Source organism: Podarcis erhardii (genome assembly GCF_964252035.2).
Source record: "Podarcis erhardii genome assembly, chromosome: 8".
NCBI classification, from domain to species: domain Eukaryota; kingdom Metazoa; phylum Chordata; class Lepidosauria; order Squamata; family Lacertidae; genus Podarcis; species Podarcis erhardii.
In genome coordinates, this window is record NC_138499.1 from 33,543,899 (window position 1) to 33,568,531 (window position 24,633).

Here is a 24,633-nt window from a genome sequence, read left to right on the forward strand (position 1 = left end):
TATTCTGAGTCATACCATTATTCCCTCTAGCTGAGTATGATCCTTCCTGAGGTTTAGGACAGGGAGTCTTTCGCAGCCCTACCTAGAGATGCTGGGCATTAGACCAGGAACTTCTGCATGCAAGGCAGGTGCTCTGAGCTACAGCCCTTGCTATTTTGGAGGGACTGGCAGTGCAAATAATAACAACAACAACAACAACAACAACAATAATAATAATAATAATAATAATAATTTATTATTTATACCCCACCCATCTGGCTGGGTTTCAGCAAACTGAATCAGCTTTGCGTTCATATGACAGTTCTGTTTTGTTAAGGAGTCACAAGGCATTAGGGCAAAGATGAACTGCAAGCAAAGTATGATTGCCTTTCTCTACTATGCTTCCATACTCTGATATATTGTTTTTTAAAAAGCAACCATCCACTCAGTTCCAGTTTTCAGAGTACATTAAATCTCCTCTAGCACAGCAACTGCATTCAGAATCAGCACCCTAAGCCCATGAAATCTACCATATCTGTGACAACTTATCAATGAATGCCAAAATATTTGATATTGTGCATAGTTACAAAATTTTTCATCTAGTGAAAATTTGTGTCATTTTCTCCTTCTTCATGGATGCTAAAATCTACCACAATGCGAGAGAAACCTTGTCATACCTCTTTAATGGCTCATTGCGTTTAAATGATCAGAGGAACGGCCTTGAACCAAATCATCACTACCAACACACTTTACTAGAAAGCACAAAAGTCTAGAACTGCTTCTTTCCATCTGACATTTTCCAATATATTATGCAGAGAAACCCCCCTAACCTATGAATAACATGAAAAGGAAACTTGCCATTGTACTTTTGCCATCTCATCAAGCTCCTTGTGATGTGTTTGTGTATGATATTTGCATTTCAATAGAAAGTGCCTTCTCTTCTCTCATCCTCTTCCTTTCTTTCCTGTAATCAGTTGGTACCTCTGAAGAATTCATTAATATGTAAATTGCTGCATTTGAATTGATTGGCACAGGGATTCCTGGGGAGCTATGTATGCACACAGACTCAAATTCTGTATAGCCAAAAGGATTCCCTCCCCATCTCTCAGATGACATCATTTTAAACATAATTGGTACATGTATAAAGTTAGCTAGCTTGGGGATTTTCTTGTAATTCCTATCTTTCCCAGAAATAAAATGACGGATGTGAATGGAAAGAGGTGGTACAAGGGGTGATTACTCTGTCTGCAGTGTTGGATCTCCTTCAACCTGCATTTTACCTCTCAGTCTGATTTAACTCTGAAGACTTAAGCACCGGAATAGTGCACTTTACTTCTTTCCATTAAAAAAAAGTCCTGAAGGAGGATGTTTCCCTGAAAAGGCTTGTTGCTAAAACCCTGCTGTCCTAGAGTCTGTTTACTATTAACTCTTTCTGTGGCTACAGAGAGCCAGTATATTGGAATTAAACATTGTTTTGATGCCCGGGTTACAGTTTACTTTAAAGTGCTTAGGATCACACAGTAGATAACCTAATATTCCTAGAAGGCAAGTATTTGTTATATGATGGGGAGTACATTCTACCAATGGGATTTCCCACGACCAATTTTCTGTTTTCAATTTCATAGCCCATCAGACAAAATATTGATGCTGAACTACAGGCAGAATCACTGAAAATGGAGGGAAAGTTTCAATCCATCCAAATATAATTCTCTAACCTCTCTATGAGAGCTGAATTTGTATGCAGCCAGAGAATGGGGAAGGATATTTCAGGAAGCTTATCCTCTCTACAGTTGTCATTAATACCAGCAACAAATATTATAATAGGAATTAGTGTGTCATGGCCTCATTGCTGTATTTATGGTGATGACTGGTATTCCTTTTATGAAGCAAAACACTGGTATTATGTGAACAATTTTTTGGGCATGCTTCTCTTATCCTTATATCTACATACCAATTAAGATAGACGAAAGCTATTTCAGTGTTAAAAACTAATTGTTTGCAGTGTTCCTCAGACTGTTGACTGTGAAGCATATTTATAAGTGAAATACTACAAAGTGCCTCCATTTGGTCTATGCCAAGTACATTCACACTTAATGGACTAAGAATGTAGGCTGAGCCTAATGAAATTCCAATAGAAGAGAAAGATGTGGTTGATAGAGAAGGCATGTTCTGGCATTCATCTGAATGCAAGAAGCCAAATCTGGGCCTATTTGCTGGGTTGCACACACAAACCCCACCACCAATGTCCCAAAGTATATTGCCCAGCCTGCTCAGTCTCCAACCTTCCCCACACTGAGCAGGGCGGGTCTGCAACAGGCTTCTACTCACATTCTCTTCAGCACAAGCAAAAATGTCCATGCAATTAGGGAGTCTGTTAAAACAAGTTCCGCAATTATGCAATGTCTTTCAAGGAAACATGAGTAGAGACTGAGCAGGTGAGGTAAAACGCACTGAGATTTTGAAGGTGGGACTTGCCTATATGGCCCTATCCCCCCCCAAAAAATATTTCAAGACTTCAGCTTTGGTTCTCTTCAGCTAGAGCTGAATAGGGATCTCTGAGTACCATCAATAATAGGACTAAGTGGAAAGACTCAGGATCTAGAAAGGAAACAGAAAGTGCAGGTAGTCAGTCTCACCTGTCCTCCCTATGAAGCTCATTCACAGCAGGCTGACATGTGAGCCCACACAGAACTCAGCAAAGATCTTACCTCTAATCTAAAGCCTGCAAGTTTTTTAACTTAATGAAACACTCTGGTCTGCCATGCCATTACTGCAGCAACAGATGTACTTAAACCAGCATATCACTCAGTAGGCCTGTGCTCAAATATGATGTGGGGGTTTTCCATGCTAGAATCAGGAACACCTGGTGGGGCGGGGGGGGATGGGGACACAAGCACAGAAAGTACCCATGTTAGGTGGGAGTTATATGTGTTAGTGACAGTAGAAGCACACTATGAAGAACTCAAGGAATGGACAGAAAAGGGGAGAATGGGGGGGGGTGTCAAGAAGAAGGTGAAAGGTGCTGCTCTTTGGGTGATGTTGCCGAAGCTGATGAGGATGGCTCTTCTTCCCCAGAAGAGATTTTGGAATACTTATGGAAATTCTAAGGACAAATCAGAATTCCATAGTGATGGGGGGAAAGCAAATTCCCTGATAAAGAATGTTGCTTGCAAGGAACAAAAGGACAGGCAGAGAAAATTCCCCATCACCTATTTTTGAAACAAAAGAACACACACATACAAGCCATCATAATATAACAATTATTTTGAATGTCTGGGGTAATGACATTTTCCTCATTTGAAAGAAAGTGTGCCTGTTTTCTACATGCACTAATGTGGTCACAAATATAATTTGTGCCATTGGTGTTGCTAGTAAACACCTATTATAATATGCAATCTAATTAGTTAACTGCTCATTAGAGCTTCAGCTCCATTTTAAATTTTTTGATTGCTGCTTTTATATTGTTATTGTTGGATTTTTTAAAAAAGTTTTCCTCTTGTTTTGATACGTGTGTCCTTTTCTTTACAACTAGAGATTGATGAATCTGTAAATGTTGGTTTCTCATTTTTCAACTCACATTTCCACAGCAGGTTATCTTTAAAAAAACAAACAAACCCAAAACAAGTCCTCACAAATACCCACACATTTTAGTGCACAAATCTCCTAATATACATGTTTCCGTAGGCAGGTTCACCCAATATACGGTACACATTTTTGCAAGACATTGTCCTTACTGTAATGCATTTGTGTATGCTATTTTCAATAATACATGCATCTTAAATCACATTTCTTCCTAATAAACACAGTTTTGTACACATGTTTTGGTTGGAGAACTGGATCACAAAATTTGGAGATGTGTGAATTTCATAGGATAGGTGTGTTTCAGTTTGTACATTCATTCTGGGAAGTGTGAATTAGAGAGTTTCACATTAAAATGCAAATGGAACCAATTTTGTGCTACATCTTGGTAGCTACATTTGCTACTGGGCATCTAGCAGGTTTAGTAAACAAAACATGACTAGCAAAATCTCTGCTTCATATGTCTCTGCTAAGTCCTTTGAAAAGGTGCGCTATAAATAACAGGGATCTACCAGAGCTTCCGTTACTAGTTCCAAAGTCTGAAGTCTTTTGCAAAGCAAATTCATAAATTTTGGTTCATGTCAGCATTTACCAAACCCATTGCCTAGTTTTTCATTCTCTCTGTCTGCAAATTCAAAAGGCATTTTCGCAGGATGTTAGAGGAGATAATACAAATTTGTTTTATTATCTGAATGATGAATGCTTTGCTGCCTTGTGTTAAAAGCTCTTGTGCGCAGATGCATAGTCCTTGGTGACACCAGCACAAACCATAACTTGCTTTGGGTTTTGAGTAAAATTAAAATTTTGATTAATAATTCAATCAAACTGATTGATTTATCAAGAACATTATCAGGGTTGGTGGCAAGGTACTACAATTTCGAATTTGGTTAGTTAAGCAGATGTATGGGTACCCCCAACAAAATTTTAAATTTGGCTGTATAATTTGGAACTAATGTGATTTGGATAATGTGATGTGATTGGCCTGTTAATAAAAATTATTTTTAAAAAAATAGTTAAGCAGGCTGTCCAAGCTGACCTATTTATTATAAATAAATACGGTATTTATTATTTTCTTCTTATTTATTTATATATACAAATATTTATATACCACTGCATCATAAAGATATATCACAGCGGTTTACAACAATACAAAAACCTAAAACCAAACAATAAAATTATAACAAGTTAAAAAGAAAAAGAAATTAAAAACAAACATCAAAAGACCATGGTGCTCTTAATTGCCTTACATAGGCCTGGCAGAATGTTTTCAGCAGACATAAAAGTTGGCCCAGAAGGCACCTACTGAATCTCTATTTCCTCGGGTTAAGAACTTAATTCTTTCTGGAGGTCTGTTCTTAACCTGAAACTGTTCTTAACCTGAAGAACCACTTTAACTAATGGGGCCTCCTGCTGCCACCGCGCCGCCAGAGCACGATTTCTGTTCTCATCCTGAAGCAAAGTTCTTAACCCAAGGTAATATTTCTGGGTTAGTGGAGTCTGTAACCTGAAGCGTATTGTAATGGTTCTAGGGGTTGCTCGTGCGTAAGCCGGTGCCAACACCTGGCTGGGTTGCCTGAGTGAACCTTTTCTGTCCGGACAGCCACTCACCCTTGGCTGTCTCAATCGCTGGCAGAATCTGTCAGTGGGCGTTTCTTAAACTTCTTCCAGCAAAGAAGCTCTTTGACGCCTAGTCTCCTCCTACTCTCCCTGCGCGGAAGCCTTCTGCGCAAGGAGGGCGTAGGCAGCGGAGGACCCTTACTCTCCCCGCTGGTCCCCGGCAAGGAGTCATGGGACCGCCTCGCCGATTCCCCCATCTGCCCCCCTTCTCCACTGGTGCTACGCTGATTCTCTTCCCCAGAAGATGGGCTGCCTCTCCCCATCCCGGGATGCTCTCTGGAATCCCTCTGGAGCTTGCTCTCTCCCTCCGGCACTGATGGCAGTTCCCTGACACGTATGTAACCTGAAGCATATGTAACCTGAGGTACACTGTATTCCACAGGACAGGGCCAATGACCCTAAAGGCTTGGTGTATTCTTGTTGTCAAATGAGCCTCACCAATTCAGGGAACGATCTGTACATTTATAACTGTTATGTACTGAGTTGAATAGGATCCAAACTGCAGCAGTCTGATTGGTCCTAGAACAATAGGCTCCAAAAGGCAGCAGTCTGATTGGTCCTAGAACAATAGGATTCAGAATGCAGCAGTCTGATTGGTCCTAGAACAATGCAGCAGTATGATTGGTTAGCAGGAACCACCCAATCATGCTCCAGATAGAAGTGAATCCACAACCTGATTGGCCTACAGTAGAATCCTGGAATTAGCCAATCATGTGCAGCCCATTGTGTAAATAATGTATATAAAGCAGATACTTTGAGGGGACATTCATTCATTCCTCCTCACCACTATGAGCTGAATAAAGAGCATGAAATCACTTGCGACTCTGAGTATATTTCACTGGCGACGAGGATGGGATCCCGCTGAGCTGACTGCCACACACAGCACCGCAGCACCGCCACCTGCCGCACCGCTGCCTCGCACCGTGTATCCAGGCTTCAGCTCCGGGACACAAGGAACTCAGAATGGCAACTGACAGCAGCTTCTCGCCATTCAACCCAGCATCTGGAGACTGGGAAGCGTACGCCTCCCGTTTCACCTTCCTCCTAGAAGCCAAAGGGGTCACCGATGAAGAGGACGCCAAGAAGAGGGCAATATTCTTCAGCGTCTGCGGAGAGGAGACATTTGAAATCGCCCGGGCTCTCCTTGCGCCTGAAGACGTCGCTACTGTTCCATACAAAACAATAATGGAACAGCTGAAGGGGCACTTTTCGCCACAGTCCTCAGTGGTGGCTCGTCGAAATGCCTTCTACGCAAAGCGGCAAGCCCCTGGGGAAACCATAACTGGGTTTGTGACCTCTCTCCGCCAAGCTGCCCGGTTCTGCAACTTCTCAGAGCTGGAGAACATGCTTCGTGACCGCCTCGTCGGTGGCCTGAAGGATGAGAAGCTGCAACGACGCCTCTACGCTAAGAAGAACCTAACGTTCCAGGTCGCTCTGGAGGAGGCCCTGGCAACGGAAGCTGCTGAGAGGTCGACGCAAGAGGCACGGCTGAGCCAGCCGTCCCAACCGAGGGTCCACCACGAAGACCTCACCAACGACTCGGGATCCGACAGGGAGGAGGTGCACCGAGTACAGCAGCGCACTCAAGCAGCCCACATACCACAGCTGCCTCGACGAGAAGGAGGGAACTGCGCAAGCTGTGGAGAAAGTCACGAGAGGAGGACCTGCCGTTTCCGCAACGCAGAGTGCAGGCAGTGCAGAAAATTGGGACACATCGCCCGGGTGTGTCGGGCTCGGCCCACCCGAAGCCAGGCATCAGATGACCAATCCAAGAGCCCCAGGTCCCGGGGCCCAACGCACCAAGGCAACTCGACGGAGCTCACAGACTTCCAGGTATACCAGTTGCCCCACCCCAACGTAGAGAAAATTTATGTAGAGGTACAGATAGAGGGGGCCCCATGCCGCATGGAGCTTGACACGGGTTCAACTCTATCCATAATCTCGGCAAGGACCTTAAGGAAACTGTGTCCTACTGGGGGTCCCAAACTCAGGCCGGCCCATTCACCCTCCGGGACTTCCAGAAACGTAAGGTCCCCACAATGGGGGTGGGGACCTTCAGGGTGCAATACCGAGGGCGGACGCGGCAACTGGACTTGCTTGTGGTCAAGGGCCCCTACATTAGCTTACTGGGGTTGGCATGGTTTGGACCACTGGGACTAGCCATCACCGGGGTGAACCACATGAGCTTACAAGTGGACGTGGACGCCATATGCAAGGAGTTTCCGGGGGTTTTCGATGGGAAATTGGGACAGTATACGGGCCCCCCCATTGCTCTACAGCTTGACCCCGCAGTACGACCAGTCAGGCTCAAGGCCCGCCGGGTCCCATTCGCCCTGAAACCCCGTATAGACGAGGAATTGGACCGACTCGTGGAGCAAGGAGTGCTGGAGCCGGTGCCTAATGCCCCCTGGGAAACCCCAATCGTCACACCCGTCAAGCCTAATGGTTCGGTCTGCATCTGCGCAGACTACAAATGTACCATAAACAAGGCCCTCATGGCCCATGCATACCCAGTGCCAGTGGTCAGCCATGTCCTTGCCACCCTGGCTGGGTCGAAAATTTTTGGCAAGCTGGACTTGGCCCAAGCATATCAACAGCTGCCAGTAGATGAGGCCACAGCAGAGGCACAGACGATTGTGACGCACAGAGGAGCGTTCAGGGTAAAGCGGCTGCAATTCGGGGTCAGCGTGGCACCAGGCATATTCCAGAATCTAATGGACTCTCTCCTTAAAGGGATTCCTGGTGTCACCCCCTTCTTTGATGATGTGTTGATTGCCGGGCCCACACCAGAGGAGTTTGAGGACCGCCTCCGCACTGTTCTGCACCGTTTCCAGATGGCGGGTCTCAAGGTGAAGCGGGAAAAATGTCTACTAGGAGTGCCTCAAGTGGACTTTCTGGGATTTATGGTGGATGCAGAAGGGGTTCACCCGACTGGGGACAAGGTACGGGCCATTTGTGATGCCCCAGCGCCCAAGAACAAGACTGAACTTCAGGCCTTCTTGGGATTATTGAACTTTTACCATTCCTTCCTTCCCCACAAGGCGGCGGTAGCGGAGCCCCTACACAGACTCCTGGACAAGCGGGCCCCTTGGGTGTGGGGCCAGCACCAGGAGGCCGCATTCCAGGCAGTCAAGGACTTGCTTGTCTCAAACTCGGTCTTGGCACACTTCGACGAGAGGCTGCCGGTGGTGCTAGCATGCGACGCCTCGCCCTATGGCATCGGCGCTGTCCTGGGACACCAACTCCCGGATGGAAGAGAGGTACCGGTAGCATACTTTTCCCAGACACTCAACGAAACCGAGCGGAACTACTCGCAAATCGACAAGGAGGGTCTGGCAATCGTGAAGGGAGTAAAAAAATTCCATGATTTCTTGTACGGGCGGCCCTTCACCGTGGTGACTGACCACAAGCCGTTGCTTGGCTTGTTTGCCCCCGAAAAGCAGACCCCCCAAGTGCTGTCTCCTCGCGTCCTCAGGTGGTCAATTTTCCTTGCCAGCTACCAGTATGCACTGATTCACCGCCCTGGAAAGGCGATGGGCCATGCAGACGCCCTCAGCAGGCTACCACTACCGGAAACAGGCCCCGACCCAGCACCTGCACAAGAGGTTATGAGCCTGGAGCTGCTTCCTGACCGCCCCATTCAGGCACAAGAAGTTGCACACCATTCCAAGAAAGATAGGGTCATCTCCCGGGTCCTGGACTGGGTGTGGAGGGGATGGCCCAGCCGCAGCCCCGGGCCAGAATTCGCCGGCTACACAACCCGCAAACATGAACTGTCAGCCCACAAGGGGTGCCTGTTATGGGGAAGCAGGGTCGTTGTTCCCCAGCCCCTCCACAAAAGGGTCCTCACAGCCCTACACGAGACACACCCAGGGGTAGTAAGAATGAAGGCCCTTGCCAGGAGTTATGTGTGGTGGCCGGGGATCGACGGAGAGATAGAGGCCTGGGTCAAACACTGCCAGGCCTGCCAGGAATCCCGCCCAGATCCCCCAAGGGCCCCAGTCCAGTCCTGGGAGTCCGCCCGAGCACCATGGTCACGCCTGCATGTGGACTTCGCTGGCCCCTTTCAGGGGAAAACATTCTTCATAGTGGTGGACTCCTACACCAAATGGCTGGAAGTCGCACTGGTACCGTCCACTTCTACGTCCGCAGCCATCCGGGTACTACGCAGGCTGTTTGCAACCCACGGGCTCCCTGACACTCTCGTCTCAGACAACGGGACTGCATTTACATCAGGAGAATTTCAAACCTTCACAGTGCAGAACGCCATCCGCCACATCCGTTCGGCGCCATTCCACCCTGCCACCAATGGCCAAGCAGAACGCATGGTGCGGACCACCAAGGACACCCTTCGCCGCATGACGCAAGGGGATTGGGAGTACCGCCTTGCCACATTCCTTCTAGCACAGCACAGCACCCCCAGCTCAACGACTGGCCGGAGCCCCGCTGAACTACTAATGGGTCGGCGCCTTGCAATCAGATTGGACCGCCTTCACCCCGATAGAGCTCAGGATGAGGTAGTGGTGGGGGAAGGCAGGAACCCCCGGACCTTCGAGGCCCAGGACCCAGTGTACGCAAAGAATTTTGGGGCAGGCCCTGCATGGGTACCTGCCACAGTCACCAGGGTCACGGGCCCCGTGTCGTACGAGGTGCTAACAGATGGGGGGCAATGCTGGCGCCGCCACTGCGACCAGATACGGCGACGATTCCCGGGAGAAAACCAGGAGGAGGAGGACAGGTCAGAGGAGTCCCAAGGGAACAGTGGGGCAGTGAGGCCCATAGAGCAGCAGGGGCAAGCAGGAGAGGCAGAATCAGTAAATACAGAGAGGACCCGCGAGGCCGAAAGGACACCGGAACCAGAACCACGACTGAGCGAGCCGGTTGCGCCAGACCAAACAGCCCCATCCTTGGAACACGAGCCAGAACCTGAACCCCGGACCAGGGAACACCCCAGGCCGCAACGCACACGTAGGCCACCGGCGTACCTTGAGGACTATGAATGCGACCTTCCGGGCAGGACTAGAACTTAGAGGGGAGGGGTGTTATGTACTGAGTTGAATAGGATCCAAACTGCAGCAGTCTGATTGGTCCTAGAACAATAGGCTCCAAAAGGCAGCAGTCTGATTGGTCCTAGAACAATAGGATTCAGAATGCAGCAGTCTGATTGGTCCTAGAACAATGCAGCAGTATGATTGGTTAGCAGGAACCACCCAATCATGCTCCAGATAGAAGTGAATCCACAACCTGATTGGCCTACAGTAGAATCCTGGAATTAGCCAATCATGTGCAGCCCATTGTGTAAATAATGTATATAAAGCAGATACTTTGAGGGGACATTCATTCATTCCTCCTCACCACTATGAGCTGAATAAAGAGCATGAAATCACTTGCGACTCTGAGTATATTTCAATAACATAGTTCTTTGGGTTTTTAACTGTGTGGTAAGTCACCTAGAGACCTTCAAATAACAAGTAAATAACAATTCTACTAAAATAAAATAACAGCAAGAGCAACAAGAACAAAGTTCACAGATTTAGATAATTACTTTAGAAATACCCAAAGACTTATGCATGCCCAGTGGAACTTTAGACTTTCCACTTTGGCACAGCAAGTACCTATTTCATGTCATAAACCGCTTTATCTTGAAGCAATTTGCTGACTGCATGTGTGTCTACCATATGCAATTTAGAAAATGTAGTCCCAAGTCCCACTGAGCCAGTTCTCTAGATCGGAGACACTGAAATGGCTAACTCAATTTTAGGAGAACCAGACATGTCACTAAAGCAAGGCTGATTGATCAACCTAATAAATTTAATTAAGCAAACTTAATGATGAGATTATAATGCTGTGCAACAAATCTGTCTAGAATTTCACCTCAAAGAGCCTGTTCCTATAGATCAACTTTATTTGTAATGGTGCAAGCCCAGTCTTCTTTGCTTGACTTTAAAGTCCAAAATTATTCATAGGAAAGGGTCAGAGCAGAACCCCCCCACCATTTCTACCCATAATCTTACATTTGTCATTTCAGTTCACTGAAAATACTGCCTTGCATAATATTACATGAACCAATGATGAGTTAAAGTGAGCATGGTAATAATGCAAAGAATGTCAGCTCTCTACCAAAAGAGTATCCAGGATTTGATTGTTGACATCCGGAACTGTGTTATTGTTACTCGGCTGACCCTGGGCTAGGTCTGGTGTGTCCTTTACTTCTGCTATTTTAAGCATCATCAAACCTTTGTGGTTGCATCAATTGGGTTGCAATGAAAGAAACTAAAACATGGAATTCTGAGTGGCAGTGTCCTCCGCAGTGCCTTGCAATGAAATTCAATACAACTCAGGATGGAGGGAAAATTGCTTCTAAGAAACATTTTGTGCAGAAGTTTGCTATGCTTAGACTGTTCTTTAGTTTTCTTCACACAGGAAAGAACAGAAAAGCTTAGATAATCCACACAGGTTTTAGGCAAGTGGCGTCAAAGAGTTTGGGTATTATCTTAGTGAAGGCAATGCCATTTTTGTCAAACACTACTGAGTAAACACACACTGCATACAATTCCTTGTTTGAACAGGGTCAGCAACACAATTTTTATCAACTTCCGTGGAATCAGCATTTCACTCTTGACAGTCATTGGAGATTTGTTAGAACCAGAACATTTCAATTCAAGCTCAGATTGGGCAAACTATTTCCATTTTTGAAGATGTTCCTGTCTAAGATACTGCCTTAGATCAGGCATTATATCTCAGATAGTCAAAACCATAGGAGCCAACTCCTAGGAACCATAAAATGTTTGAGGGGCCCAGCCCAGCCCACCCCACAAGTTGATGGGTATTGCCATTCAAATGGTGTGCATGTACACCATCATGTGACTGATTATGTGGGGTAGGGCTTACCTGTTCCCGCCCAGTATTTTATTCAAATTGGCACCCCTGGTTGAAAATGACCAACTTTCAGGAAACAACTAGAACTCACTCTATAGCCACAAGCCTGTTTTATCACTCAGCTGCTACTGGTGGTGGTAGAGACTGTGAGGGTTGTGATAGGTCATTGTGGTGGGTTCTGTCCCCTGACTTTCTAGGATGGGAAGGGTTCAGTCTCCACACAGAACAGGTTGGCCATCCTTGGCCCAATGAAACAAATAGATCAAAACAACCCGTGGCTTTTCTTCACTATATATATAGTTCATCCTGGTACCGTTATCTACTTTTAAAGCCAATTCTTAACAGCTAACTTCATGCCTTAAGCAAAAAAATTCTATTACAGGTAAAATGGACGCAGGCATAAATCACATCCAATAGGGAATGCGGATTATTCTGCAACCAAATATTTTCAGTTAAGGGGCCCATTTATAAATCAATGGCCAGATTCCTAGTTAAAGTAAACTAAATAAGCTGTTTTAGCTTCTAGAAGGTGTTATCTGGCCTTTAAAAAATCAATAATGTACAGCCCACAGTGACATAATTATCATCTTTCTGGATGCGGTTCACTAACGCATTGGCCCTGCACAACCTCCATTCACTTCAATTGGGCTTGCGTGAGAGCAGCACTCTGCCTAAGGAACAGATGGCATTATCCAATCAAACAGATCTTTCCGATAAGATGCTGTTTTCTCCCACAGCTGTGCAAGTCTCACATGCCCAGGCTTTAATATGCCACAGTGGTGAGGTATGTGGAATAGTATGGTTTGACTATCAAAATACTCATATGGAATAGGAGCTTCATTTCATAAATGTCATGCACTAGCTGGTATAAACAACACACACACAGAGAGACAGAAACCTATCCAGCCACATAGCCTTTAGGGATTTGTCTGCCTAAGTGTGCTATTACATCATCATGCAGATAAGCCAGAGATCAGCATGCCAAACCCAGCACACAGGGACATCATATGGATTTACTATGTTCCTAGGAAGTAGATTACAATCATAGGGACAATGTCTAGATCTATGTTTGTGACAAGTGCAGCATGGTCAATATACATGCCACCTTCATTTTTATTCAGCACCTTGAACATCTTATTTCTTAGCTGTTTCACAATAATCTCATGAGAATAACTAGCTGCTTGGAATGATGTGCAATGACATATTACAACTTACCCCATAAAAGGCAGAAGAAAAAGGCATGCTTGTTTATTTAGGCAACATATTGGAAATGAAAAGCCCATTCATGGTGTACACAGTGATCTTCCTAGGTCACTTCCCATTTCAGTCTCTTACACTCTGGCAAAAGTATTGCTATCAGGTCAGGAAACTAGTGATCCTAGTCAGTAAAATGAGTACAGTGGTACCTCGGGTTAAGAACTTAATTTGTTCTGGAGGTCCGTTCTTAACCTGAAACTGTTCTTAACCTGAAGTACCACTTTAGCTAATGGGACCTCCCGCTGCCGCTGCCACTGCCGCTGCGCTGCCATGCGATTTCTGTTCTCATCCTGAAGCAAAGTTCTTAACCTGAGGTACTATTTCTGGGTTAGAGGAGTCTGTAACCTGAAGTGTCTGTAACCTGAAGTGTATGTAACCCGAGGTACCACTGTAGAAGGACCCCCAAACAGTGCTTTCCTCATTCTGAAGTAAGTGGAGTCATACACATTACTATCTCAATAAGGTCTTCCTGGTTAGATCATTGAGTTAAGAGGCTAAAATAATCTAATTGCAGCAATGCTCAGAAAAGTATAGGTAGTTTAGTTAACTAACAGTTTGAAAATACTGTGGTATCTCAGGTTAAGAACTTACTTCCTGAACGAATTAAGTTCTTAACCCAAGGTACCACTGTACAAATTATGTGTCCACACAATTTTCCAGAATGCTTGAATATTTTTAAAAAATTGCCGCAGTCCAGGAAGTTCTTTCGAGGACACTCCATATCAGCCAGCCTTCAGCAAGCACAATTTGGGATCCCAATTATGATGGGAAAGAACTGGTTGTAAAGATGGGAGACCCGTGTAACCAAGGCCACCAAAGGATAACAGAAGTCAGGATGAAGAGCCCTGTTGCATCAAACCAATGGCCTGTCTAGTCTAGCATACCATTTCCTCACAGTGCTCAGCCTCTGGAAAAACCCCGGGGAACATATGAGGGCAATAGCCTTCTGTTGCCCCAGCAGCTGGTATTCAAGAGCATACTGCTTCTGAACATAGAGGTTCTACAGAGCCATCATGACCAACTGGCATCGACAGACTTATCCCCCATGAATCAGTCTATTCTCCTTTAAGATAATAGATTGTGGCAGCATCTTGTTGCAACAGCCACATATAATATTATTCAGAAGCTTAATAGACATTGAGTTTCCACTGCAGGGCTGGGTTAGCAAAAACAGGGGAAAGAGCTGGACTGACAAGCACTTGGCAGACCACAGAAGACATGGCTGGTCAGTTGTGTTTTAGACAGCAATCCAGGCTGTTCAGGCCTGTCCTAGGAGTATGTACAATCATGCCCATATTTTCCAGTACAGCAAAAATACAGCTTCCCTGTAGCTCTATTCATAAAACATGATCAAACCAACAGTCCTCTCTTCCTGGTGCATGACAGGAAATGTCCCTTTCCTTTGTGCTTTTGATGACTGGCGATCCTCACTTCTACAGCTGTTAGAAACCATTGATAGATTGTCTGAGTTTGGCTCCCTGACCCTGGTTTTACCTTCACAAAGTATCTGAGTTATGAAAAACTGTCAACAACTAACAGGTTCCTTTCAGTGGGTCCTTTCCTTGTTTTATTCAGTCTCCAGAATATTCAGCAATGCCATTGTAAAGGAGGTAGCCTATCATTCTAGATGTGAGCCAGAAAGAAGCCTTATGTATAATTCACCAAGGCACTGAAATGCCACTGAGGTAGGATAGTCCAAATACTGGGTTTCTCTCTTCTTCTTCTTTGTAGCTATAATTGTGCCAGCTAAATATAATGCTGAATCATTAGCTACTCGATACCTTCCTCAGAAAGCACTGAAGGTAAATAATATTTTAATAATTGACTCACTCGTCCACATGCACAAGCTTTTAAAAACAAAATCAATTAGGAACTGACATTCTATTGCATTTCTTAATATACTTTCGGTGGAGCAAAGCAGTGAACTCACATAAATTTTTGCTTTCTGATAGTAAAGGATACTTTTATTATTACATTTTAATGACCGAGGGTAAATTTAGCAGTTGGTTTTAAATTCAAGGGAGCTGCCAAGGTAGCCCTGTATGCTACTGTGCTGGCACAGATTTTGAAGGCCCTTGGGCATGGCACCATTCAATGCTACCCTGACCTGGAAGAAGCAGAACATGCACACAGAGAATCCTTAAAAGCTGTGTCTGCTTTACTTGTATACTCTGCATATTGCACACCCAAGTGGCAATGATTCCATTCTTAGATCTATGGGCCCTCTGCTGTCTCATGTACTGCATCAGTTGGGGACTTGGGGCCTATGGCACCTGTGTGAGGCCAAAATTTCGCACACACATCCCAGCTCCAGCCCTCACACTGCCTTCTCAAAGGTAAGGAGCTGTCTAGGCAGGGTCCTAGAGCCCTCGCATCTCCTTCCCAAAGCTGGGAAAGCACTAACTAGGCTTTGGGAAGGAGAAGGGAGGACTTTAGGACCCTGCCAAAGCCACATGCCTCCTTCCCAAAGCCCAGCACCTAATCTACAGGGCTCTGAGATGGTGCCCTTGGCTCAGTGCCCATTGTGTGCACACTGCTCCCACAGCCCTAAATCTGCCCCGACTGCTTTGTTGTTTACTTGAATCAAATCTTTTGGAGGCCTTAACCTTTACACATACCAGTGTCTATAAAAATACAGTGAATACCAGGTTATGCAAATGAACAACACACACCACGAAGTCTTTCTGCGTCTTAATAAGGGTGAAGGGTAATTACACTTTCTTTAATTGATTAGCAGCTAATAAATTAGGATGCTATTCCCAGGGGAGAAATCCTTAATTTGCAGCCAGTAAGAGGAGTTTTATAAAACAGATGTTCCAAATGAGAAGGACATATTGAAGCAATACCTTCAAACTCTTCCAGTTTAAAAGTACTTTAAAGGGAGAAGTATATACTTTAATCTCTCATCAACAGCTACTCTCATTGAGCCACACATATGCATTGTAATCAAGGGGTGGAAACTTAACAGTAATTTCAAAATATGCAGGTCCAAAAGTTGTACACCATTTTAAGCACAATACATGCACTTAACTGGGCCAATGGGGTGGGGGTGGAGATTTGCAACTGAGTCATTTGTGGGGAAATATTCTGCAAGCGATCTAACTGTCAAGAATTTTCAATTCAGTCAAATGCTGCCATTTGTACTATGATGTGCAGATCTCTAAATCATCCTGCAAATGCATTTTTTTTTTTGAAAAAGGAGTTTATAGAATCTGGTGTTAAGGACTCCCATGCCTACACTGAGAGGCATCACATTCCATTTCTTTTTGTTTTAATTCATTTTCTTTTTTAATAATAATAATTTTTATTAAATTTATTAAATTATCAAATATCACATTTTAAATTAAACATCTTTTATTATACCTTGCATTCATTGACTTCCCTCCCTCCTCTTTCCAAGGTTCATTTAACTTTTCCACCATTCCTGCATATTTTAATATATCCATCTTATTTAATTTCCCTATCTTACATCATTTTAAAATGTTATACTGTTGAATTACTTTAATACTGCTAGCATTTTTAACTGTGCACAATTATTTTTAATATACTCGACAAAACATTTCCACCCCTCTTTAAATACCTGTTCTTCTTGCTCTTATTCTACTTGTTAGACCTGCTAATTCTGCAAAATTGAAGTTATGAATTTCCAAGATTTTTTTAAAATCACAAATTGCTGTAAAATGTGATCAACCGAATTTAAGAATGGATAAGTGAGAAACTGAGATAATCGAAATTGGCAGCTCCTTCTACTCCTCACCACAGCCAAAGCCCAAATATGGAGGGGGGGCAGGCGTGATTCTTGAAGATATTAAGAGCTTTAGAAAAGCTATGTGACTAACCTAATGGTGCTTTAGAAGATAATGTTTCAGAATTATCTCTCTTGCATGTGCCTTCTGAGGCATGGTTGGTGGCTACGTACAAGAGGACCTTCTCTGTGCAGGTGCCAAACCCATATGTGAAACTCTTCACCCCATGAGGATGTTATATTTTATTGAGTAGCACGGGAAACTGATTTATACTGCATCAAACTATTGGTCCATCTTACTTAGTATTGTGTACACAGTCTGACAGCAGTTTTCCAGAACTCTCTCAAAACCCTATCTGGAGATGCCAAGTATATTTCTCTTTAACATGCTTCCATTTTTTTGTTGTTGTTTCATTTACGGTAGTTTATTGAGAGTTCAATTTGGCTATTTGTGATCTTGCTCTTTTTTGCTGCTTTTAGCCTGGTAGCTGTGTTTTAACGATGGATTACTGTTATGTTTATGATTCATTTTTATTTTGTAAGCTGCTTGAAGTGGGGTATTTATAAATTTGTGTATAAATATAAAATAAACATTCCAGTAGCAAAGGATTGTTTTAGATGTGCAAGCCACCACACCATCTTTTTGAGTGGAGAATTATTGGAGCAGATCAAAAATTTTGGTGACGTCCCAGAGATCAGTCCTAATATCACTTTTCAGAGTACACTGAGCAGCATGTGCGGGAATATGTGCAAGCTCTCATAAATTGTATGCACACACAGTGCAGTTTTCCTTCACTGTAAGCCAGTTAGACAGTAAGGAGGAGTCCAATACACCCTCCCAGCCAACATCTTTCTACTTTTTCAAACAGCTGTAAGATTGTGTTTACATTCTAGACTTAAACAGGTTTCAGTGACATTCCATCTTCACAGGGAATACTGAGAACTGTGGTTCTGTGTGGATGGATCAAACTTCAACAGCATACGCTTAGCATCCTTCACTACAATTCCCACTTTAAGAGCTGTTATGACAATGGAACAGACTCCCTCAGAAGGTGGTGGACTCTCCACCAAAGGTTTGTAAACAGAGGTTAGATGGCCATCTGTCAGGAATTATTTAGCTGTGATTCATACATAGCAGGGGGCTACACTACATGAGCATGGGGCCCCTGTCAATTCTACAATTGTGTGATTTGTTGTGCAGACATATTACAAATGTCAAAACCACTTTGCTCTGTAGATTGTAATTCATGGATTGACACCAACACTAGTCCTACTCAGAGGAGACCTATTGAAGTTAATGAACTAACCCAGGTCAATTAATTCCAGTGGATTTACTCTGAGTAAAATTCTATTGCATACAATTTCCCAAAATGAGAGTAAGAATGGTGATACTGGGTGACGTCCAATGACACATGAGTAGAATGGGACTTCTCCTTCTCTCCCCCTTCCACCTCCCTGAATCCAGCAAATTTGCTCCATAAGGTCCTCCAAGGGAAGAGACAGTCTATTCCACCAACAGGGTCCATTCCACTGGCAGATGGACACTACTGGATTTCATCAATGAAGTTGTATAAAAATAAAAGCATGTACTTTTCCGTACAATGATTATTTAATCCAAAGTAATTCCCAAGACAGAAGGCAGGCCAGCTGTATTCTGCAAACCTGACACCAGTAGGTTGAGGATCAGTGAGCCACAGAAAGCTTCTGATCTATCCCATGCTCTCTAAGGATGCAATGTGGCAGCTCAATGACATGCCCCATCTCCTCCAGACGGGTTTCTGGGATCTTGAACACACAGCTAGTTAGTGACACACTGCTGCTGGGATTCTGCCTCAGCGCAGGCGGCAGTTGCAATTCTGTTTGAACAGACAGAGCAAACACAGGCAGATCACGCACTACAAAAACAACTCAGGCACCTGTTGCTTCCAGATAATAGACTAGGAATGCATGGAGATACTGTACTACTGGACCAGAGGGGCAGCATGTGAGCTTGAGGGTCCAATTCATAAGAGCTTTAAAGAAGAGCCATAATATATTCTAATGTGAGGAGTGCTTTCTTACGTATGTATAAATAAAGTCATGAAATAGGATTTGGAAATATTTTTGGGCCAGAACGGCAGCTTATCCATTTGAGAGAAACACAAAAGCCTGAACTCAAATAGTGCAGGGTGACTCCATTAAAGCCTGTAGGTCTACTTTAATATTTTGAACTGCTATCAGAATGTATGGCAATTTCAGCACTGTGCAGCTTTTGTTAGGCATATTCCCTAACATTTTTTGTAGTAAAATTTCATCAAATACATGAATAATCTTTGAGTGGATTCAGGAATTGGCTTGGATCCTGGTTACCCTTCTGTTCATCAAAGGGAATTTGATCCAGTGGAAGCTCCTGCTGGGAGGAGTGAGGTGGGACAGGCAGTTCTTGCTCATTTCACCATTGCCACTACACTCCCTCCCTTGCTCTCCTGGGATTTTTGGCAGCCATGGGAGACAGTGATAAAAATTGTCCCCCATCCTAACATTCAGATTTAATGTTCAAACCTTCCCCATAAATGAAAATATCCAGTTTTTCTTTATTTCCACACACAAATCAACCATAATATATTTATGTCTTTCATACATAGATTATATATTTTTTATGTCTTTCACACATAGATTATATATTTTTTTATGCCTTTCAAACATAGATTATATAAGCAGTGCACCCACTAACTAAAGCCAGTTTGGCAGAAGACATTCCAAAAAGCAGCCTAGGTGGAAATAGGTGCTAGTTCATGCGTAGGCGTATGAAATTTAAAATTAGCAGCTGAGACAAACTTAGCAGCTGAGAGACAAATACGAAAAAAAGAAAAGAAAGAAATTCCCGATTCTTCTATGGAATGTGTAGTCAAGAGTAGTGGGAATCAAAAGTTACATTCTGACAATAAATGGTTAGTCTTCATTTTCAAAAATAGCCTTTTCTTCAAAGGTACTTTGCCAATTAGTCTGCAATCCTATACCTACTTATTCGGGAGTAAGCCCCACAGACATCAGTAGAACTTACTTCTGCATAGGGATCTACAGGATTGTTTTGTTAATATCTCAGAAATAGCTTGGTGATGCATAATTATATAAACTGCACCCTACATTCCACCCAGCACCCAAGGAAAAAAATGAGAAAGGACAAAGCAAAGTTATGTACATTTATGTGGAAGTAAGCCCTAATATGTTAAGTGGGATTTACTCGCAGTGTGCATAAGTGTGCATAAGACTGCAGTATTTCTAAAACACACACACACACACAAGCACTGAGTATTAGTTTGACCAATGACTACTACCAGGATCCAGTTCCCCATAGACCCATATAAGGCAAAATCCCCCTATTTTTCTTTAACAGATCACAATTGCTTATACTGCATGGAAGAAAACTTCCTGAGGTCCTCCAACTTTAGGAGGTAGCATGGCATAAATTATGGAGAAAATCAGTTGGAACAGAGAGTCTCAAAAGTACACCAGAGCACATGGGACTCACCACACAGTCCTTTGGATTTCTCCCACAGATGAAAAAACAGGAAAACTCACAAGCTAAGCCTCTATTAGGCTGTAGGGGAGTTACTTTAAAAAAAAACAAAACCCACCTAAAATTGTTACCATACATTTTTCTGTGAATGTTATCAAGACATGTAAAATAAGCAAATATTCTAAACATTTTTGGTGACTCTTTAACCACCATCCATTATCTTACCTTTGCAGCAACTGATGAGTTGGGTTTCTCCAGCAAGTCCCATAGTTTTTTCCTTTTCTCTGGGCAGCAGGCATTGTCAAACTCTTCCCCTTCTCTTTCCCTCAGTGTCTCTGCCTCTCTCCTTAGCTCTTCATTCATTTGCTCTTTCTTCTGATGGTATCTTGCCTGGCAACAAGATTCTAAGTATATCTCATCAATCCCCCAGTAGTCTAGCTCTTGGCCAAAAGAGAGGGCACACATTTCCTCCATCATGTGTAGTTTCCCCGTCCTGTAGAAATTCAAAATGGAGGTGAAAGCACCCGGGTGTCTATCAAAGAAATATTCATTCTCACTGAGATTATAGTCATCACACACTTCTAGTAAGCATTCATTTGTATTGCAGTCTCTAAGCTTCCCTAAGCGTGTTCGTGGAAGTCTATCTAAAGTCCTCCATAGAACTTCATGGTTGAGCCCCCCTACATTGATTTTGACTCTCCTTGAACATGCTTTGCTCCGGATTATTTCCACTGGTTCTGGTGGAAGGGACTGGGTAGACCTTGAAGATTTTTTGTTTATCCCTGGAGGAGCCCTTTCGGCCATCCTGACAAGGAAGCAGCAGCAACGCCAGAGTCTTTAGGGGAGAAGCACAAGTAAGGTTGGGTCAGGTTGGGTCCTCTTCAAATAGGGTCCTCCATTTCTGAAGCTGAAAGAAAAATAAAGCCATGGCTTAGGATACTGTAAAATATTGTAGCAATTTACAATGCTGCAATGAAGGCAGAAGGTTTCACAGGAGGTTCCACCTTTGGTAGCATGCTTATGTGCTTATAGATGCTACATAAATTTTACGGTTGCTGTAGAATGTTATAGTAGCCCCAGCTGAGAACACATCATGAATGGCAAGTTGGAAGTTCTCAATTTCATGGTTCATTAATCCAATACTAATGAGGAATGAGGTTCTGTGGGTGTGTTCCTTCCACTACAAGGTTTGCATTACTGGATTGATATTTAAGCTGTACTGTACCATATTTAGTTGGGAAACTAATCTGCAATCTGGTAAAATTCTGCAACTCCCTCCTACCCACTAAAACCAGTATTTCTAAAGTCAAAAGCTTCCCACACAGTCCTTTGGTGAATTGTTTGTTTGCAAAGGCTCTGTGGAACTTCTGGGTGTGTGTGCGCGCGCGCATGCATGCGCGTATGTGTGCAAATGCATTGACTGCACAACTGAGTTCCCCCTGGGGAACTTGATAGCACCACCATTCCCTGCAAAAAGCAGGGCTGAACTCACCACCATTAGATGGGGGCAGCAAATTCAATCCTGCTGGACTGGCTGCCCAAAGGTCCCCACAGGGAACCTGAACATGCAGTCAATCCCTGCAGAAAACATCTCTGCAAACCCTATGCTTGGTGCTTTGCTGAGCATAGCACTGACAAAGCCCCTTGCACTGTTTTTGCCCGGGATCTAAAGATATTTAGTGATGGCACCAGGCAAAAAAGACCCATTCTTGTGTTGCGTGCGTGCACTCTCACACACATGTCCCCATAAAATGTGAACTTCTTGTGGTATAAATGGCTAATTTGGGAGTTCTTTTTCAGAAGGCATAAAATTTGAGGAATAAACTCACAGATATTCCTTGTTTTTTGTCTTTGAAATACACACCTATTACAAATGTTTGGCTAATATCAGTTAATTGAAAGAACATTGGGCAAAATTATTTTACTTGTCCACACAAAAGAGTGCCAAGTTGTTTTGAAACACACAAATTAGGTAATAATTATGTTTCTTTTACTATGACAAGCCTTTTCTGTTTCATTATGTGAAGAAATAAATTCCATTCCTCTTAAGACTAGCACGGATTGCCCTTAATCAATAATGACAAGGAAATTGCTTTAAATCACATTTATCTTATATTTCTTTTCAGAAGAATAGATAATTTATTTGCACTTGTGAGAACAGATGGAAAAAGCGATATTGCAAAACTCACTTATCTTCTTTGCAGTGAGCCATCAAATACAAATATCATTAGCAGCTTTATCATCACCTGCAATAATTGCAAAGTCATAAGTCACAAAGGTTCTGACTTTTCATTTTTTAAAGAATTTATCCATCAGCTCTGCATCTACCCTGAATTGCAAGGTAAAACAGGGTGATTCAGGGAAGGTTCCCATGTTGGACCGTGCCATTAATAGGACATATTGAGTCAGAACATGAGTTACTCTGTGGCCTCAGCTGTCCAAAAAACCAGATGACTGTTCCCAACCCTCCCACCCCACTCTACCACACAGAAATGAAACCACACTGGATAGCGCTCAAGAGAATGTGGGAGAGAGGTGTGTGTGGTGTGCGTACTATTTTGATGGACAGATTTAGTTTTAATCACATTGAATTATTTCCCCCAGGGCACTCCTGTCACAGTGATTTGGGTGTGGAATTTGGGTTCGGGATTAAAATTGAGTTTGTTTTTTATGTGGATCTATGCCTTCCCCTGAGCAAGTAAGAAGAGTATCTCCAAAATTCCATGTTGGCTGGCAAAAGTCCACCTCCCACGAACAAACCTTGGGGTAACAGGGTGCTTATGGGGTGGTGGTGCCGTTTTTTGACAATAGTCTTTCTCTGGGATCTATTATGCTTTCCCACCTAACCCACCTAACCCCCCTAACCCACCTCCTCACCCCCAATGCAAGTCAATGTATGCCCCCAGAAGAAGAGACTATTTCCCCCCAAATTTCTGGTGCTGGTGATATTTCCCATACCCCAATATTTTCTGGAGAACCATGGACCCATGCTCTTTTTGGCACGCCCACCTCTATGATCCCTATTGCACCCACCCAAAGCAGTAAAGTCTGCCCTTGTAGGAGATCAATTCATTTAACATTCTGAAATTTGGTAGCTTTCATCCCCCAAGAAAAGGTGACCAAGCCTCCTAGTTGCATCCAATTCTGGCAGAAAATGTGTTGTCCCGCATCAAAGTCATTGAATGTATTTGCCCACAATTTGGCAGGGGTTATAGAGATTCTAGAGATTTGCTCTCCCTGCAAATGTTAACCACTTGTGTGAAAAGCACACACACGAGAGAGAGAGAGAGAGAGAGAGAGAGAGAGAGAGAGTTAGTTAGTTAGTTTATAGTGAACAGGGGAGGGGACTTGGTTTTTAACAGATATAATTGAGCCCCCAATAATGGGTCAAATTAGTAAGACACAGAACACCTCTGATCAGTCTGTTTTCCAAAATTAAAGATACAAGTTGAATCTTGAGACCAGTACACACCTTTAGTATTCTGCATTACACTATGAAACTCATTTGTGACAACCTTTTATGGCAAACAGAAAATCTGTCAAACCAAAGCACCTAAGTATACAGAGAACATAATTCTATAATATTGATCTTCACTCATTCATTCCTGACCCTTGACAACATCACTTGAGAAAATAAATGTCACAGGACTCAAAAACAGCAAGAATATTCATCCTTCCTCCAATCACTCTCTCATTTATGATTGCCCTTGTGTGTAATTTGAAAATACGTTTCCTTGAGTTTATAGATTTTAAATTATTTTCTCATTCTGTCGGTAAAGGCTCCTATGGCATCTTTCTACTTTTAGTTTATTTGATGTACTGTAATCTAGTTTCAGATGCTGTCATAACAATGAGTCATGCTTTGTAAAGCTTTAAAATGATCTTTTGCTGCTTGGCTAACTGGTTCCTTGTCACAGCTCATTGCTAATACTTGCCTTTTCATCTGACAACTGTGGGCTACCTTCCCAAAAATCGCTTCTAGTACACCCCTCTTCAGCATTACTTATTTCTCCCTCAGCTGACATAAAACATTATAGAAGATCTGACTTTTTGGAGCCAAATGTGTTAAATATTACTA

At 43.4% G+C, this 24,633-nt stretch overlaps 1 protein-coding gene across 2 annotated transcripts in view; it reads right to left on the bottom strand.

Moving 5' to 3' along the window:
- KCNB2 (potassium voltage-gated channel subfamily B member 2) overlaps window positions 1-24,633 on the bottom strand; it is a 236,327-nt gene that overhangs the window by 128,374 nt on the left and 83,320 nt on the right. For both annotated transcript variants that reach the window (XM_081874118.1, XM_081874117.1), the window contains one exon: window positions 20,781-21,462. In XM_081874118.1, the coding sequence (XP_081730244.1) occupies window positions 20,781-21,359 (579 nt within the window). In that variant the 5' untranslated portion in view covers window positions 21,360-21,462. The remainder of the gene's footprint in view (window positions 1-20,780; window positions 21,463-24,633) is intronic.